This window comes from Acinonyx jubatus, chromosome E2 (genome assembly GCF_027475565.1).
Source record: "Acinonyx jubatus isolate Ajub_Pintada_27869175 chromosome E2, VMU_Ajub_asm_v1.0, whole genome shotgun sequence".
NCBI classification, from domain to species: domain Eukaryota; kingdom Metazoa; phylum Chordata; class Mammalia; order Carnivora; family Felidae; genus Acinonyx; species Acinonyx jubatus.
Window position 1 is genome coordinate 17,391,284 of NC_069396.1, and position 16,665 is coordinate 17,407,948.

At 40.0% G+C, this 16,665-nt stretch overlaps 1 protein-coding gene across 4 annotated transcripts in view; it reads right to left on the reverse strand.

Moving 5' to 3' along the window:
• The window catches only part of TANGO6 (transport and golgi organization 6 homolog), a 187,579-nt gene that overhangs the window by 39,667 nt on the left and 131,247 nt on the right, over positions 1-16,665 (reverse strand). For 3 of the 4 annotated variants that reach the window (XM_027076077.2, XM_053211327.1, XM_015068986.3), the window contains one exon: positions 6,981-7,132. The exons of the other annotated variant lie outside the window; for it this stretch is intronic. In XM_027076077.2, the coding sequence (XP_026931878.2) occupies positions 6,981-7,132 (152 nt within the window). The remainder of the gene's footprint in view (positions 1-6,980; positions 7,133-16,665) is intronic. 4 annotated transcript variants of the gene reach the window in all.

Genomic DNA, 16,665 nt, shown 5'->3' on the forward strand with positions numbered 1-16,665 from the left:
ATGCAGCTTTAACATGCACTTAGGGAACTGCATCAATCGTGGTGAAACTGGTAATCAACCCGGATCATTCAGTGGGATCAGAGGTGATAGCTTTGCATCAGACCTCAAAGCTCAGGTTTATGGAATTCTGGGCACCACATTAAAAGTGGATTTCCCTATGGACTTCTCACCTAGGGCACGTCTTACTTACTGTACTGAGGATAGGCCTCTCACTGTGGTTCCCTTCCATCATGTTTACTTTCCAGAGAGAGCGATGAAGATGAAAATGCCTATCAAGATTTGGTTTCAAGCACCACAGCTCTTGACAAGAACAAGGAGAATTAGGGAAAAATAACAATGCTTTCCAAACAAGTTAAATCGTGACATCAACAGAGAGGAAAAACCTGAATTTCCAGCACAGGAACTGAAGGCGTTGATCCTATCCTTTATATTCCTTTCCTACCAGCAAATGCCATCAAGAATAGACAGTGCCCAAATCTGGACCACCCAACAGGTAGGACAGCTTTCTGCAGATGCCCAACAGCTACAGCTATGACCCCCCAGGTCAGGTCATGTTAGAAGAGACCATGGTGGTTAGTTTGTTTAATTTCGTACCAAAACAGATTACACATATCCTCTTTCTCTGCCTGCCTGACACTTGATCAATGCAATCTTCTTGCTGCCCTGATAAGTCTAACTGAGGGTCCCAGCTGTGGTTCCCTCAGCACCTTGTGCTTATTCTATCATATCATTCTAGTCCAGTGTCTATTTATTCTTCTGTGTTTCACATTCTACAGAGATTTCCTTGGGGGAAGAGACTGTGTGCTTCATCTGTGTGCTCCAGCATACCTGGAACATGGCAAATGCTCACAGAGGAGAATTCCTTCAGTTTGCAGCCAAAGGCCAGTTTCCTCAAAGTTCCTTCTCCACCAGAACATACTACAAAAGACTTAAGAGCTTTCATGGGACACTTAACAAACTGTCACAGAGAATGACACGGTAACTAAAAAAATAATATCATTTCATTCTTGGGGCGCCTGGGTGGCTCAGTCAGTTAAGTGTCTGACTTCAGCTCAGGTCATGATCTCGCAGTCCGTGAGTTCGAGCCCTGCGTCAGGCTCTGTGCTGACCACTCAGAGCCTGGAGCCTGTTTTGAATTCTGTGTCTCCCTCTCTCTCTGACCCTCCCTCATTCATGCTCTGTCTCTCTCTGTCTCAAAAATAAATAAACGTTAAAAAAAAAATTAAAAAAAAAAAAGATCATTTCATTCTTCTGCTTTGGTTTCCCAACTCACTCAAAGTAAAAGCCAAACTCCTTATGAGGCCCCATCAAGACTGCCATCACCTCTCTGACGCATTGGCCTTGCTGTTCAGTAGCATGTCAAGCATGCACCTGCCTCAGGGCCTTTGTACTTGCTGCTCCCTGCACCTAGAATGCTTTCTCCCCAGGTATCTGTCTGGACCAGCCCCTTGCTTCCTTCAGGTCTTATCTCAAATGTTACTCATCAGTGAATCTTTTCCTGTTCATCCAAGTTCACATACAACAACAAGTTCCCTTTGTGCCCCTTCCCTTACTAGATTCATTTCCTTAGCACTTACTCCATCTGACACAGTATATATTTGTTTACTTTCTTACTTATTCATTACCCACCCCTCCTTTCTAGAACATCAGCCACATGAGGAAAGGAACTTTGTTGTGTTCACAGCTGAATCCCCACCATCTAGCACACAGCTTGGTTGCAATTCCTATAAATGGCACAGAGTAAGTGCTCAATGAACATCTGTGGAAGGTATTAACAAATAAATGAAGAACTACTTCAGACCCATGTCCACTATCCCACTTTTTCCATGAGAATGGACAAAAGCGGTCTAACTATAGGAGGGCTCAATGGCCAAAACACTAAGGCTGTCAGGTGTCCAATCATGTTCAAACTTGTAGTCCACCCAAGGCAGCTGGTTTGGCACTGATGACATGGCAAGCGTGGGATGCTACATGAGAAGGATCATCTAAAAAAAAGAGACAAATTATGTGGGACGGAAACACCTGGTTTTTCAAATCAGAGGGAATATATTGCCTTCCGAAGTTTCACTGCCAAAAGCAAGTGCTATTAAGATGGAGCTACATGACCCTTCCTGTCAGTAGCTCTACTTGTATGGCAATTCTCTTCCTTTTTAAGCACAAATGCAATCTTTTTTTTTTTTTTTTTTTGGCACAAAAGAAATCTTATAAGTGAACTGAAAACATTTATTGGGAGACAACATACAGTTTGGTTAAGAGCATGGATTCTGGAATCGCCCGCCTACATTCAAATCCCAGCCCTGCACTTCCTATCTGCATGACCTTGGCAACTTATTTCTCTGTGCCTCAGTTTCCTTTGTGAGTACTGGATCAGTTGATACATGTAAGGTACTCAGAAAAGTATTAAGTGCTTGCTATTATTACTATTTTTAAGATTTTAATAAAATTATTTATTTTGGGGTACCTGGGTGGCTCAGTCAGTTGAGTGTCCAACTCTTGATTTTGGCTCAGATCATGATACTCTCACGGTTTGTGGGGTTGGGCCCTGCATCAGGCTTTGTGCTGACAGCGCAGAGCCTGCTTGGGATTCTCCCTCTCAGTTTCTCTCTGTCCCTCCTCCACTCTCATGCTCTTTCTCCCTCTCTCAAAATAAATAAATAAACATTAAAAAATTTTATTTACTTTGAGAGAGAAGGAGAGAGAAGGGGAGAGACAGAGTCCCAAGTAGGCTCCAAGCCATCAGTGCAGAGCCCAACGCGGTTCAGATCCCATGAGCCATGAGATCATGACCTGAGCCGAAACCAAGTCGGATGCTTAACTGACTGAGCCACCTAGGCAACCTCTTTTTTTTTTTTTAAGATTAAAAAACAAACAAAAACAATTCTTTATTTCAAGAGAAAGGAAGAGAGAAAAAACTATTACTATTCTTAAAGCATGTAGGAACCAGTCTTCCCAAATAAGCCTTACCTTCTTCTTCATTCAATATTTATCAAGAAACACTGCATGCCAAGCATTGTGATGGGTGCTAGGGGGTATGCAAAGGTAAATAAAGATGGGCTCCGCCCTTGTCACGCTCACAATTTGTTAGTGATCATAAACACACCTGGGATTGATGTTTCAGTAAGTCCAGATCTCGAGAAGTAGGGCAGGGTCACTGGACAAGGGGCTGGCCAGGCAGGTACCCCCACAGCAGCAGCTCCTCACATGGAATTTAAAAGCTCTCTTTTGTGTTAGCACTCATGGTAAGTGAACAGCCTACTACCTATTTACACTTCATTTCTGAAGGTTTAATAAGCAATCCGAGATTCTTGCTGTGAGCCAGGAAATTGTAAAGCTAAAAGACCCCTTATGATGTAGACCCTGCCTGCCTCTCTTGCCTCGGTTCCGCCACCAACTAACCTCCCACCCCCACTCCTTCACTCCAGCCTTTAGGATCTTCCTACAGTTTTCCAAATATTGCCAGGCTGTCCCACACCACACTGCCTTTGCACAGCTATTCTTTCTGCCGAAGTGCCTTCTTGGGCTACCCAATTTCTACTTGTTCTAAAGATTCCGGTCCAAACATCTCTTCCTCTAGCACCTCTTTGTCAACACTCAAACCTGACTGAGGGGCTCCTAAAATATGCTCCTCCAGCACTTATCACGAAGGACTACAACTGTGGCCATTGATGTTTGTGTCTTCTACTAGGTTACCTATGCCTAGAAGCCAAGGTTGGTATCTTGTAGGGTTTTGCAACCTTGGCCCCTGACAAAGGGCCTGGCACACTGCAGGTGTTTGGTAAATGTACGAGTGGTAACATCGGAAGGAGGCTAGTTACCCCTGTTCTTCTCATTTCCTTGCTGCCATGATGATCACTGTCATCATCGGCCTCCTGCAAGTCACCAAAATCCTCTAAAGAAAAATCTCAGTACAAAAACAAAACAAAACAAAACAAAACAAAACAAAACAAAACACCAAATCGTTTCTCAAATGTCACCTTCTCAATGAGCTTCACCTTGAATACCCTATTTAACATTGCAACCTCCCCTCCACCCAACACTATAATGCTGGCCACCCTTATCCTCTGCTTTTTCTTATTTTCCACATATACATTATCTCTAGATCCTTGTAACAATTCTTCATTGCAGGCATTTTAATCCTGCCCCCTTTTTTTAGTAATCTCTATCCCCATCGTGGGGCTTGAACTCATGACCCCGAGATCAAGAGTTGCATGCTCGACTGACTGAGCCAGCCAGACGCCCCTTTGATCCCATTTTCTAAGTCAGACACTGAGTTCAGAGTCTAAGCCATGTGTGCTTGAATGAACGCAGGTAAGTAGGTGGAGGAGGTAGGCCCTCACTGATTCCCATCCCCAAGTGCACTTGGAAATTTCATTCTCTATCAACAGGTCAGGTGGGTCTCCAGAGAGATGATACTTCTTGAATGTTATAAAAACCTGCTTGAGCTCAATTTTTCTAATCAACCAAACCAAGAAATTTCTCTAACACTCTGATGGAAAATCATATGCTGCCAGCAATGCTACAGTTTCCTTAAGAGAGAAAACGGGAAGAAGAGTCTAGGGACTCAAGAAGAAACATGGTCTCAGTTTTTTGGTTCAGAGAAGACCATGATGTTCAGGTATTGTTTGGGGCCAATGGTTTTAGAAAGTATATGGGATCCTGTCAAACCTAAGCTGATCCACTTAGAGATCCAGGGTAAGTTTTCATTCCATTCACAGCTATGTTTTAAAAAATTTTGTGATGCTTGCACAATTCTGCAAATATATTAGAAGCAGTTGAATTGTACCCTTTAAATGGGTGATTTATATGGTATGTGACTTCCGTCTCAATAAAGCTGTTATTAAAAATAATAATGTTTGGGTTTGGTTCATATCACAGCTTATGGCTTGGTTTGCGTTGAGTCATATGAAGGTACCAAATAAACAGGAAAAAAATGTGGGAACTGCTTCCATATTTGACCCAGAGAAGTTATAAAAGGCTGAAATCTTTAGACAATATAATTAAATAGACCCGCAAATGCCTTCTATTGTGTTACAAGTTCATATACTAAAGGACAAGAGATTCACTCCTTGGATGAGTGACATCCAAAACAACCAAAGATCAGATATCTAACGGTTCACATATGGTAGAGCACTCTAAGGTGTTAAGTTGGTAAGAAGCATAATTTCTAAGTTTTTTAAAAAAGACACATAAATGGGTAGTGGGGACTATTAAGGAGGGCACTTGTGATGAGCACCAGGTGTTGTATGTAAGTGTTGAATTGCTAAATTCTACACCTGAAACAAATATTACACTATATATTAACTAACTGGAATTCAAATAAAAACTTTTTTAAAAAAGAAAAAAATATATAAAAAGATGGGCAGAGAGGTGTGTCCCTCATGGAAGAGTTAAAGGAGAGGAAGTGACTGATGCATAACTTTCTTAAAAATCCTAAGTTGGAAAAAAAAATCCTAAGTTGGAATTTAAGGGCATGAGTAGCCTTTACTATCAATAAAACAAAGCCTATAAAGCTCAGGAATCAGGAAATGCCATAAATTCAAGGGTATGCATACATCCATGAGTGTATTTTTCTGCTTAGTGATAAGACACAATCACGACATCAAAGAAAATTCCTTCTCCCTAGGAACTTCTTAAGAGTTGTTGTTCAACATGGTCTGAATAAAGAAGCCAGTATTACAGTTTTGTAAGTTTTTGGTCTAGTGAAGTTATGTGCTCTATGTGAGAGATATGGTCTCTCATAAATAAAAAGGTAATATAAACTTATAAAAATTTATATATTTATAATTTACATGTCATTTTCTTCCAAATAAAGATTTAAGATAGTCAAGTGCATTGGTAATAAAACGACTCCTGGCTACTTATTAACTAATCTTTTTCCATCCAGCATCATCTTTAATAGCAGAGTGCCTAGCACACAGCAGGAAGTCAAGATATATATTAATATACCGATGACTAAATAAACGTGAGGGCAAAGATAAAATGTAAGGGGCTAGAGGAAGATGTTCGTAGAGGACAACAACAGGACGCACATTTCATTAACTCAGAAACTCTGAAACCAGGAAGAGCGTGCAGTGCCAACATCCTATATGGCTGCCCAGTCATCCTCGACCTACTATGTACCATGTACTAGGTGTAACATGGTAAACAAAACATGGAACTTAATTAGTCTTTCTGGTAAATAACCTCGTCCCCCTGAATACAGGGCACCTCTGACCAAAGAGGACCAATTAGAATCTATGCCTGGGAATTTTCTGTGAACAGAGATGAGCTCACAGATGGCCCAGAGACCTAGGGTAGAGATGTTTATTTTTGAGAGAGAGAGACAGAGTGTTAGTGGGGGAGGGGCAGAGAGAGAAGAAGACACAGAATCCGAAGCAGGCTCCATCCAGGCTCTGAGCTGACAGCACAGAACCTGTGCTGGATTGAACCCACAAGCCATGAGACCATGACCGGAGCTGAAGTTGGACACTTAACCAACTGAGCCACCCAGACGCCTTTTTTCTTTTTTTAAGTAACATTTACTTCTCTTATTTTTAAGTTTATTTAAGAGAGAGAGAGAAAGCATGCATGTGGGAGGGGCAGAGAGAGAGGAAAAGAGAGAGAGAGAGAGAGAGAGAGAGAGAGAGAGAGAGAGAATCCCAAGCAGTTAGTGAGGAGCCCGATGTGGGGTCCGAACCCACAAACCATGAGATCATGACCTGAGCAGAGACCAAGAGTCGGATGCTTAACTGACTGACCCACCCAGGTGCCCCTCAATCCTCTTTTAATACATAAGGTAAGTTAAGGTGACTTGGTGTCACTTGCCATAAAAAATGCTTATGAATCTAACTTCCAATATACATATAAGACTAGTGAGGCTGAGGCAGGTTCAATGATTTATCTGATCTGGAAAAAAACACCAGAGATCTGACTCTCAACCCCAAGCTATATCACAGGTCCAAGTAAAAACAAGCATTAGAAAAATAATCAACATGCAGTACCTCATGAACCACAGAGCCCAGCAGAAAGTCCAGCCTCTGGCACAGTTCTCCAAGGTTAGATAAGCTGCTGGCCCTGTGAGCACCATCTGGATCTCTTGCCCCCCTCAGGAATGTGTGGATCAAAGGTTCTCTGTACTTGGAGACCATGTCCCCTATAGGGAAAAAAAAAAAAAAAGAAAAGAAATCAAAATCTTTAAAAACAAATTTTCAGGTTCTTAAAGAAGGAATAATGATACTATCATAGTATATTGTATGGTGTTTTATACTTTTCAAAGTACTTGCATAACCAACCATTAGAAATTATGCACTGGGAGCATATTTAATGTCACGTTGGAAGAAAACTAATAACTGACCATTAGATTGAGTAACAATGAGGACACTGTTGACTCTGACAAGAACGGTTTTGATGGACTGGTAGGGGTAAGAGCATGACAGAAGTGTTGTTGTTGTTTTTTAAGTTAATTTATTTAAATTCAAAGTCAGTTAACATACAGTGTAGTATTGGTTTCAGGAGAAGAAGCCAGCAATTCATCACTTACATACAACACCCAGTGCTCATCCCACAAAATGCTTTCCTTAACGCCCATCACCCATTTAGCCCATCCCCCCACCCACCTTCCCTCCAGCAACCCATATTTTGTTCTCTTTAAGAGTCTCTTATGATTTGTCTCCTTCTCTGTTTTTATCTTATTTTTCCTTCTCTTCCCTTATGTTCAACTGTTGTTTGTTAAATTCCACATATGAGTGAAATCATGTATTTGTCTTTCTCTGATTCACATCACTTAGCATAATACACTCTACTTCTATCCACGTTATTGCAAATGGCAAGATTTCATTCTTTTTTTAAAACCATTTATTCACTTTTGAGAGAGATACTATGAGCAGGGGAGGGGCAGAGAAAGATGCTCAACCAAACAAGCCACCCAGGAGCCCCAAGATTTCATTCTTTTGACTGCCAAGTAATATTCCATTGTACCACCTCTTTATCCATTCATCAGTCGATGGACATATGGCCATAATGTGGCTATTATTTATAGCACTGTTGTAAACATTGGGGTGCATGTGCCCCTTCAAATCAGCATTTTTGTATCCTTTGAATAAATACCTATAGGACAATTGCTGGGTCATAGGGTAATTCTATTTTTAATTTTTTGAGGAACCTCCATACTGTTTTCCAGAGTGGCTACACCAGTTTGCATTCCCACCAACAGGGCAAATAGTATTCCCCTTTCTCTGCATCCTCGCCAACATCTGTTGTTTCCTGAGTTGTTAATGTTAGCCATTCTGACAGGTGTGAGGTGGTACCTCGTCATGGTTTTGATTTGTATTTCTCTGATGATGAGTGATGTTGAACATATTTTCATGTGTCTCTTAGCCATCTGGATGCTTTCTTTGGAAAAGTGTCTATTCATGTCTTCTGCCCATTTCTACACTGGATTATTTGTTTTTTGGGTGTTGAGTCTGAGAAGTTCTTTATCTGATATGTCATTTGCAAATATCTTCTCCCATTCTGTCAGTAGCCTTTTAGTTTTGTTGATTATTTCCTTTGCTGTACAGAAGTTTTTTTGTTTTTAAGTTTATTTATCTATTTTGAAAGAGAGACAGAGACAGAGACAGAGAGAGAGAGAGCGAGAGAGAGAGAGAAATGGGCAGAGAGATTGGGAGAGAGAGAATCCAAGCAGGCTACACACTGTCAACGCAAGCCTGATGCGGGGCTCAAATTCACAAACCATGAGATCATAACCTGAGCCAAAACGAAGAGCCAGATACTTAATCAACTGGGCTACCCAGGCACCCCTGTGCAGAAGCTTTTTATCTTGATGAGGTCCCAATAGTTCATTTTTGCTTTTATTTCCCTTGCCTCTGGAGACATATCTAGCAAGAAGTTGCTATGGCTGAGGTCAAAGAGGTTGCTGCCTGTTTTCTTCTGTAGGATTTTGATGGTTTCCTGTCTCATATGTTAGGTCTTTCATCCATTTTGAATTTAGTTTTGTGTATGGTGTAAGAAAGTGGCCCAATTTCATTCTTCTGCATGTTGCTATCCAGTTCTCCCAGGACCATTTACTGAACAGACTGTCTTTTTTTTCCATTGGATATTCTTGCCTGCTTTGTTGAAGATATATGTTGGCCAAATATTTGTGGGTCCATTTCTGGGTTCTGTATGCTGTTCCTAGAAGTGGGTTTAAGACAGTATGGGAGAACTGGAGACAGAAAGATCACTTAAGTTTTTCAGCAAAGCAGATCAAGGAAATGGGGTGGCTGCTGGTCAAGGTAGGGGGGTATGTCAAGAGAAGTTTTTGTTTTATTTGAAAAGAAGAGAAATAGCATGCTAAGACATCAGAATTGACATTTTATATATGGAAACAACTTCTTCCTCCACAGGTATACCAAGAGCTAAAGCTTTTTTGGCTTGATCTAGGTTCTGAGGCTCTAGTTCTAGAACCCAAGTATAACACTCTACCTTTAGCTACTGTAATTGTTACAGTAGCTACAAAAAGTACTACAGGCTTTTTGTAGTACTAAGGCTACATGACATCTATCTATGAGGTGACAAAATGGTTTCCAAAGCACTGCTTAAAGCCACCTATTCTTAATCACATAAATGATAAATCATAAAAAAATCACCAACTTGTCCTATCAGGCTCACCTCAAATGCTATTTCCTTTGTGAAAACTTCTTCAGTCAGCCTTAATTAGTCCTCCTGGGAAGTTCCACAGTTCTTTGAACTTAAATCACCTGTGTCACTAATGCCTTGATTCCTAGAGGTTTTCAGCATCTATCTCTCCCATGAGTCTAAATTCCTTGAAGGTAGAACTTCGTTTCCATCAGTTCTCAGTAATCTTTGTATGTATGAAGTACTCAACAAATGCTAATGTTGAACTGAGTTCATTAATTTGTTCAACAAAACAAAATTATGTGCTAGGTATCATGATAATGTTCTAGGGATAAAAAAACATAAACATAATCTTTACCCTTTAGAAAGCCCAAAGTTTAGGAGGTGGGTACAGATAAGTACCAACAATTACAGTACTGTGGTAACTGCCATCATAGAGCCAAGCAGAGGTTGCTTGGAGACCCTAAACTCACTAATTTCAAACACTTGGAAGGGGGGGAGGAGACTGTTTTGACTTCGTTTTCCCTCAAAACACAATGTATTTTCCACACAGTATGGGATAAAGATGAAGGAGAAATTTCTCTAAAAGGCTCCCAGTTCCTAATATACTACAGACAGTCAAAAGACTCATCCCCTGCCCAGTTAACATGACTATGAATTGCAGAAATTGAGTTAGCAGTAATTCAGCCATAGCTTGTTTTCAGAATAGAGGGGACTTTGTGCCTACTCTGAGACCCAGTATTTGCATTTCTGAATATCAATCCTGAAGAGGGAGTCACATATATGCACAAGGATATCTGCATAAAGACTTAACTACAAGAATTGTTAACAGTGAAAAATGAGAATTAAATATTAATATGGAAGTGGTTAAATAAACATATATATTATGGAGTACAATGCAGTCGTTAAAAAGAAAATGACAGAATTATATGCACTAATATAGAAAGGTCCCTGAAGACACTGTTAAAGCAAAAGGAAGTAATAGAACCAGTATCACTCCATTTGTGTATGTGAAAATGCACAGATGCAACTTCTCTCACTATTAACAAACAAAACTTACAGATTTAAATATGTATATGAAATATACAAATGTATAGAAAAATGATAGAAAGGACTACTAAAAGAGAAGATTTAAATAACTTGTCCGTAGAGCAAATATGCCCAAGATCAAAGTTACGTAGTTTGATACTTAACTCCTATAACATACTGATTGTATTTGAAATTTCCAACTAAGAGGAAAACATATATTTCTACTTTTACTGTAGTACTTTTCCTTTCTGGTCTTAGGAAGGAACTTGCTCATTCTGTAGTGTGAGATATAGATCCAGAGTTAAGAGATGTGTGTTCTAGTTTTGGCCCTGCTACCAACTAGCATTTTGACTTTGGGCAATTTGCTTCACCTCTCTGGACCAACTAGAGATAAGTCAATTAGACAAGACGTCTCTCAGCTCCTTTCCAGTTATACGAATCTATGAGTTGATGAGTCACCTTTGGTTTAGTCATCAGGGGAATGAGGTTCTGGAGACTGGAAAAGGAAGAAGCATACATTCACCATCCCTAGAGGGAGGCTGTTGCTGTTAAAGGAATGAAGTTTCTTTGTTGGGAAGGAAGGCACAGGAAAATGAGAGAAGGAAGGGAAATTGCAGGCTGAAAAGGTAAGAGCAGATGACAAACAAGTGAATGTTTACTAATGTAGAGATTTAAAGTGAAAAATGCACGGTAAAGAAAAGGTAATATGTGCTAGGCACTATACTAGGCCTGGGGAATCCAATCATAAACAAGAAAGACACAGTCCTTTCCCTCATGGCGTTCAAAGCCTAAATGGGGAAGAGGGAAAAAAAACGACCAAGCAACAATGGAGTGAGATGTGCCCAACATGGTGACAGAGAAAGATACTTTTATGAGTAATGTTTTGATCAGGTTACTATTTCTATTAATAACAGCCCCAGTATTCTTATTTATCCAGACTCAAAATCCTGATGTTCTTTTTGACTTCTCTCTTTTACCCTTCATTCAGTCTGTGCATTTATTATTACCCAACCTTTGTTTATTTCCATATAGAATTTGAAGAAACTTATAATAAATAACATTGAAATTATGTGTCACTGAAATAAGTACTTTTAAAAGCTCTACAGTAAGTGAGGGAGTGCAGATATCCCAAGCTAAGGATCTCAGAACTTAGCTTATCAATTCCTGGTGGCTAAGACATAAAAGGAAACAGAAAAAACATAGTTCTTATTATCCAATAAAAAAAGGAACATCAATTTGGTAACAGAGAAAAATTTTAGGAAGAACATCAAGAGGTACCTTATTCATTCATTCAGCCAATCTTTTAGTTTTAAAAAAAAATTTAGTAACGCTATCCCCGATGTGGGGCTTAAACTCACAGCCCCAACAACAAGAGTCACATGTTTTACCAACTGAGGCAGCCAGGTGCCCCTCGTCCAACAAATCTTAAATGACTACCTACAATACTCCAAGCACATTCTCAGTCTGGAGGTGACAAAACATGAAAAAAAAAAAGTAAAGGTCCCATCTTCATGAATCCTACTTCTAGTGAGGGAGCAAGACAATAAACAGTAAACACATCTTCCTGAAGCAGTAATGGCTGTGAGGACAAACTAAGGAAGGTGTGTATGTGTGTGGAGGACGCTGAGAGCCAGGGGTGAGGGCGCGGCCACCATGAAAGTCGCGGCCATACCACTACATTAACAAAACCACAATTTAACGTTGCATTTACATAAATTCTGGCCCTGCCTGAGTTTCATTAGTACTTTCAAAATGAGCATCCATTTAACTGCATGCTCTACCAGTTCCATCCCTAAGTGCACCTAAGAACCAAGAGGAGCCAGTAGGAAGGTTAGCATCTCAAGAGCCCTGCGTTGTACCAGTCAGCAGGCCCTGGGCCCACACGCTACTTTCTTTTTCCACAGTTGAGGCTAGAAGAGCTGGAACACTGTATTCACCCTGCAGTTCTCAAAGTGCCCTGCCGTCATGTTCTCTGTAACCTGAACTCACATACACAGCCTAGATTTGTCACATCCTTGATCAATCCTGGTGTTCTTTGTGGATTTACATCCCTGCTACCATTTCCTGGGAAGCTACTGCTTGCCTCTGACTAATCTTCCCTTCTCTTAGTGCCTACCATGCCATGTGGCTAGTTTCTCAAGACTGGACCGGATCCTAGTATCTAGGCTGGGGGTCAATCCTGACCAGGTTTCTGTGCAGAACAAAAAAAATGAATGCATGTAGTCAGAGAATATAGCTTCCAAGGCTACATTTTGACATGGGCAGACAATTTCAAGATCCTACATAAAAGGTACTTAATTTGAGCTTTAGGGATCCCAAAAGCCACATTTGTTATGCACATCGCATCGGCATTCTCCCATTCTTCCTCGCAAATCGCATTCTAATTTTGTTCAAGTACCCACCTTCCCCTGCCCTGTCCCAACCATCACCCATTTGATGCAGACTAAGGTCTTCATTGGTCTAAATGAATCATGGTGGACACATCCCTGTGCATTAATTGGTTTACATATGGGCATGTGACCTAGTCTGGACAATGAGGTGTAAAGGAAAATCTGCTGGAAGACGTTTTGCCTCTGGCTATGATAACGATATGACACCTTAGAGTTACTGTAGCCAACTTGAAACCATGAGGGACTAGAGGACGAAGCCAAAAGCTGAAGCTGGCAGAGCAGAAAGATGAAAAGAATCTGGGTCTTGAACGATATCACAAAGCCAAAAAATCAACCACTCCTGGACTTTTTGTTATGTGCAAGCGATTCATTCCTTACTGTTTAAGCCAGTTGAGTTGGGAATTTCTGTCATCTGCAGCCAAAAGCATTCTAACATATAATATGAAAAATGGAATGTTCTTTAAAACTATAGAGCACTTTGGGGTGCCTGGCTGGCTCAGTTGGAAGAGCATGCAACTTGTGACATTGGGGTCGTGAGTTCAAGCCCCGTGTTGCATGTAGAGACTACTTAAACAAACAAACAAAAAACCTTTAAAAACAAAACATAAAAAATAAATAAAATTGTAGAGCAATTCTATGTCAGTTTGATGTCTATCAATATAAAGTCAGGAAAGTTAGATTTGCCAAAACAAAGGAACTTAACACAGTATATGTTTTTTAAAGAGCTCAAAATCATTTTATAACAAAAGAAAAAAATCAAACCCAATAATTTTCTTTCTTCCAACTGCAATTTTAATTGGGACAAAAGCCTAGTACACAGCATGACTCTTACAATATTAGCATATATATATGACTTTCCCAAAGAGCTAAGTCATCTTTATACATAAGCCAACCTATTAAAAAAAAAACAAAACAGGTGAGTAACTATTTAAAGTAGTAGTTCATGTGAAAGGCTTAAATACTGAGTATATTTCCCAACCGCTGACTAACTCATTCCATTATAAACTAAAACCCTAGGCTCTGGGATACCTGCTACTATTCCTTAGTTTCTGATTAAGCAACAAAACCTCAATTATCCCATACGGGAGGGGTTAAATTTAGGGTGGGTTTTTTTGCTTTTGTTTTTGTTTTTTTGTATTTTTCTTTATTCAGATGAGATGTGCTTATTGCTTCAGTTGAAATTTGTTTGAACCACAAAATTCCAAAATCCTAATGCACCTTTTGTCTTTAAGATAGTACATACTTGACCCCTGACAAGACCAAACATTCATTACCATCCTGTTGTTTCCTTAAAAACCGATGTATTATATGGCTTTTATAAAAAAAAAAAAAAAAAAAGGTACTGATTTCTGAATTTCCCACCTCCCCACCCATATTCAGAAAATACTTACCACGGACTACAATATTTAGACTAAGAGATACCCACGAGAACTGAAGTTAGAGAGACCATAATCTTTTCCTTGGGCATTTCTGAACAGCCTCAGGCAAATGAACATGGTAAATCCAAGCTCACTTTTACAAACTTACTCAAGTAGATGCTCGTCAGAGAGGTATATCTTAGTTCAGCTCTGATGACTTCTACTTTGTGCAATGATGATGACAACACCTGGCTATTTGCATCTCCATGTTCTTTTCAGGAAGTCAGCAATAATCAGTCTTACTGAGATGCACACAGCTGTGTGTTCAAGGAAACCAGAGAAGGATCTAGATTTGTTTGAACAAACTTAATGAAAGTGAGTTGCTTTGGAAGGTGAAAAATCAAAAGCATAGTGAAAAGAGCTGAAAACCTTTTTAAACTGCCTATGACTTACTCGTACCAATTATCATCTATGTGAAAAGACTCTTAATAAATTAGGATTTGGAAGATTTTTTTTCAAAAATTTTAAGTTTATTAATTTTGAGAGATGGGGGAGGGGCAGAGAGAGAGAGAGAGAGAGAGAGAGAGAGAGAATCCCAAGCAGGCTCCTCTTGTCAGTGCAGAGCCTGACCTGGGGCTTGAACCCATGAACTGTGAGATCATGAGCTGAGCCGAAGTCAAGAGTCAGACACTTAACCAACTGAGCCACCCAGGATTTGCTAGATTTTTATCAAGTTTTTCTTTCTTTCTTTTCTTTTTTTGAATATAATTTACTGTCAAATTGGCTTACATACAACACCCAGTGCTCATCCCAACAAGTGCCCTCCTCCATGCCCATCACCCATTTTCCCCTCTCCCCCACCCCCCCCATCCACCCTCAGTTTGTTCTCTGTATTTAAGAGTCTCTTATGGTTTGCCTCCCCTCCTCTCTGTTTTTAACTATTTTTTCCCCTTCCCTTCCCCCATGATCTTCTGTTAAGTTTCTCAAGATCCACATATGAGTGAAAACATGATATCTGTCCTTCTCTGACTGACTTATTTCACTCAGCATAATACCTTCCAGTTCCATCCATGTTGCTGCAAATGGCATGATTTCATTCCTTCTCATTGCCAAGTAATATTCCAGGGTATATATAAACCACATCTTCTTTATCCAGTCATCAGTTGATGGACCTTTAAGCTCTTCCCATAATTTGGCTATTGTTTTATCAAGCTTTTCAATGGTACTTTAAGTCTAGACTGGTAGATTCATTGATCAGATCCCATCTCCTTTCATGCAGAAGCCGAGATGACTGCAGCAAGAGACTCTTATATGGTGGAAAGGTGCTATCACATCCAAATTCACACAATCACTTTTGGAGCCAGGGGACCTGCTAATTTCAAGGGCTCAACCATTCCCCTAGTTAACTGAAACAGGTCCTAAAAGTGAGAGTGAGAAAAGGAAATGCCACCCTTGGCCAAATCCTTATGCCATCCTATCAAAACTCCATTTTTTATGTCTGGTGACTCCTTTATTCTTTTTCTTCTCTCCCTTCCCTCCTTTTCTTTTAATTAAAAAAAAATTTTTTTTGAAGACATAGAAATGAAGACAAATAAAACCACTCCTAAGTACTCTATTCAATTTACCAACAAGAAGTAAGTAAGAAATATCCTAGCCTGCTGGCTAAGGTACTGCTGAGTAAAACCAGTTATATTTTTCAAAGATTGAATGAACACTTACAGACAGCACTCCTCTGTCATCAGAAGTTTATATACATTCTGACGAATGCTTGAGTCCAATGTTTCCCAAACACAAACATGGGCACTGAAATTGTGCAGTGCGACTTGATTATAATGCAGATCCAGGTGATTCAGAATTATCATCAAAATGAAAATGCAACATTAAAAAAAATCTTTTAGATGGGGTACCTGGGTGGCTCAGTCGGTTAAGTGTCAGACTTCGGCTCAGGTCATGATCTTGCAGTCCATGAGTTCGAGCCCGGTGTAGGGTTCTGTGCTGGCAGCTCAGAGCCTGGAGCCTGCTTCAGATTCTGTGTCTGCCTCTCTCTCTGCCCCTCCCCTGCTCACACTCTGTTTCTCTGTTTCTCTTTCTCTCTCTCCCTGTCTCTCAAAAATAAGTAAATATTAAAAAAAAATTTTTTTAATCTTTTAGAGAATTCACAGACCCCTGAAATACATCAGAATTTAATCTCCAGACTTCAGTTTGAAAAATGTTCTTCCAACAGGCCAATTTAATGAAAACATTTAATAGGTACTGCTATGTGCTAGGGACTCCATGGGGCACTAGAGACTGAG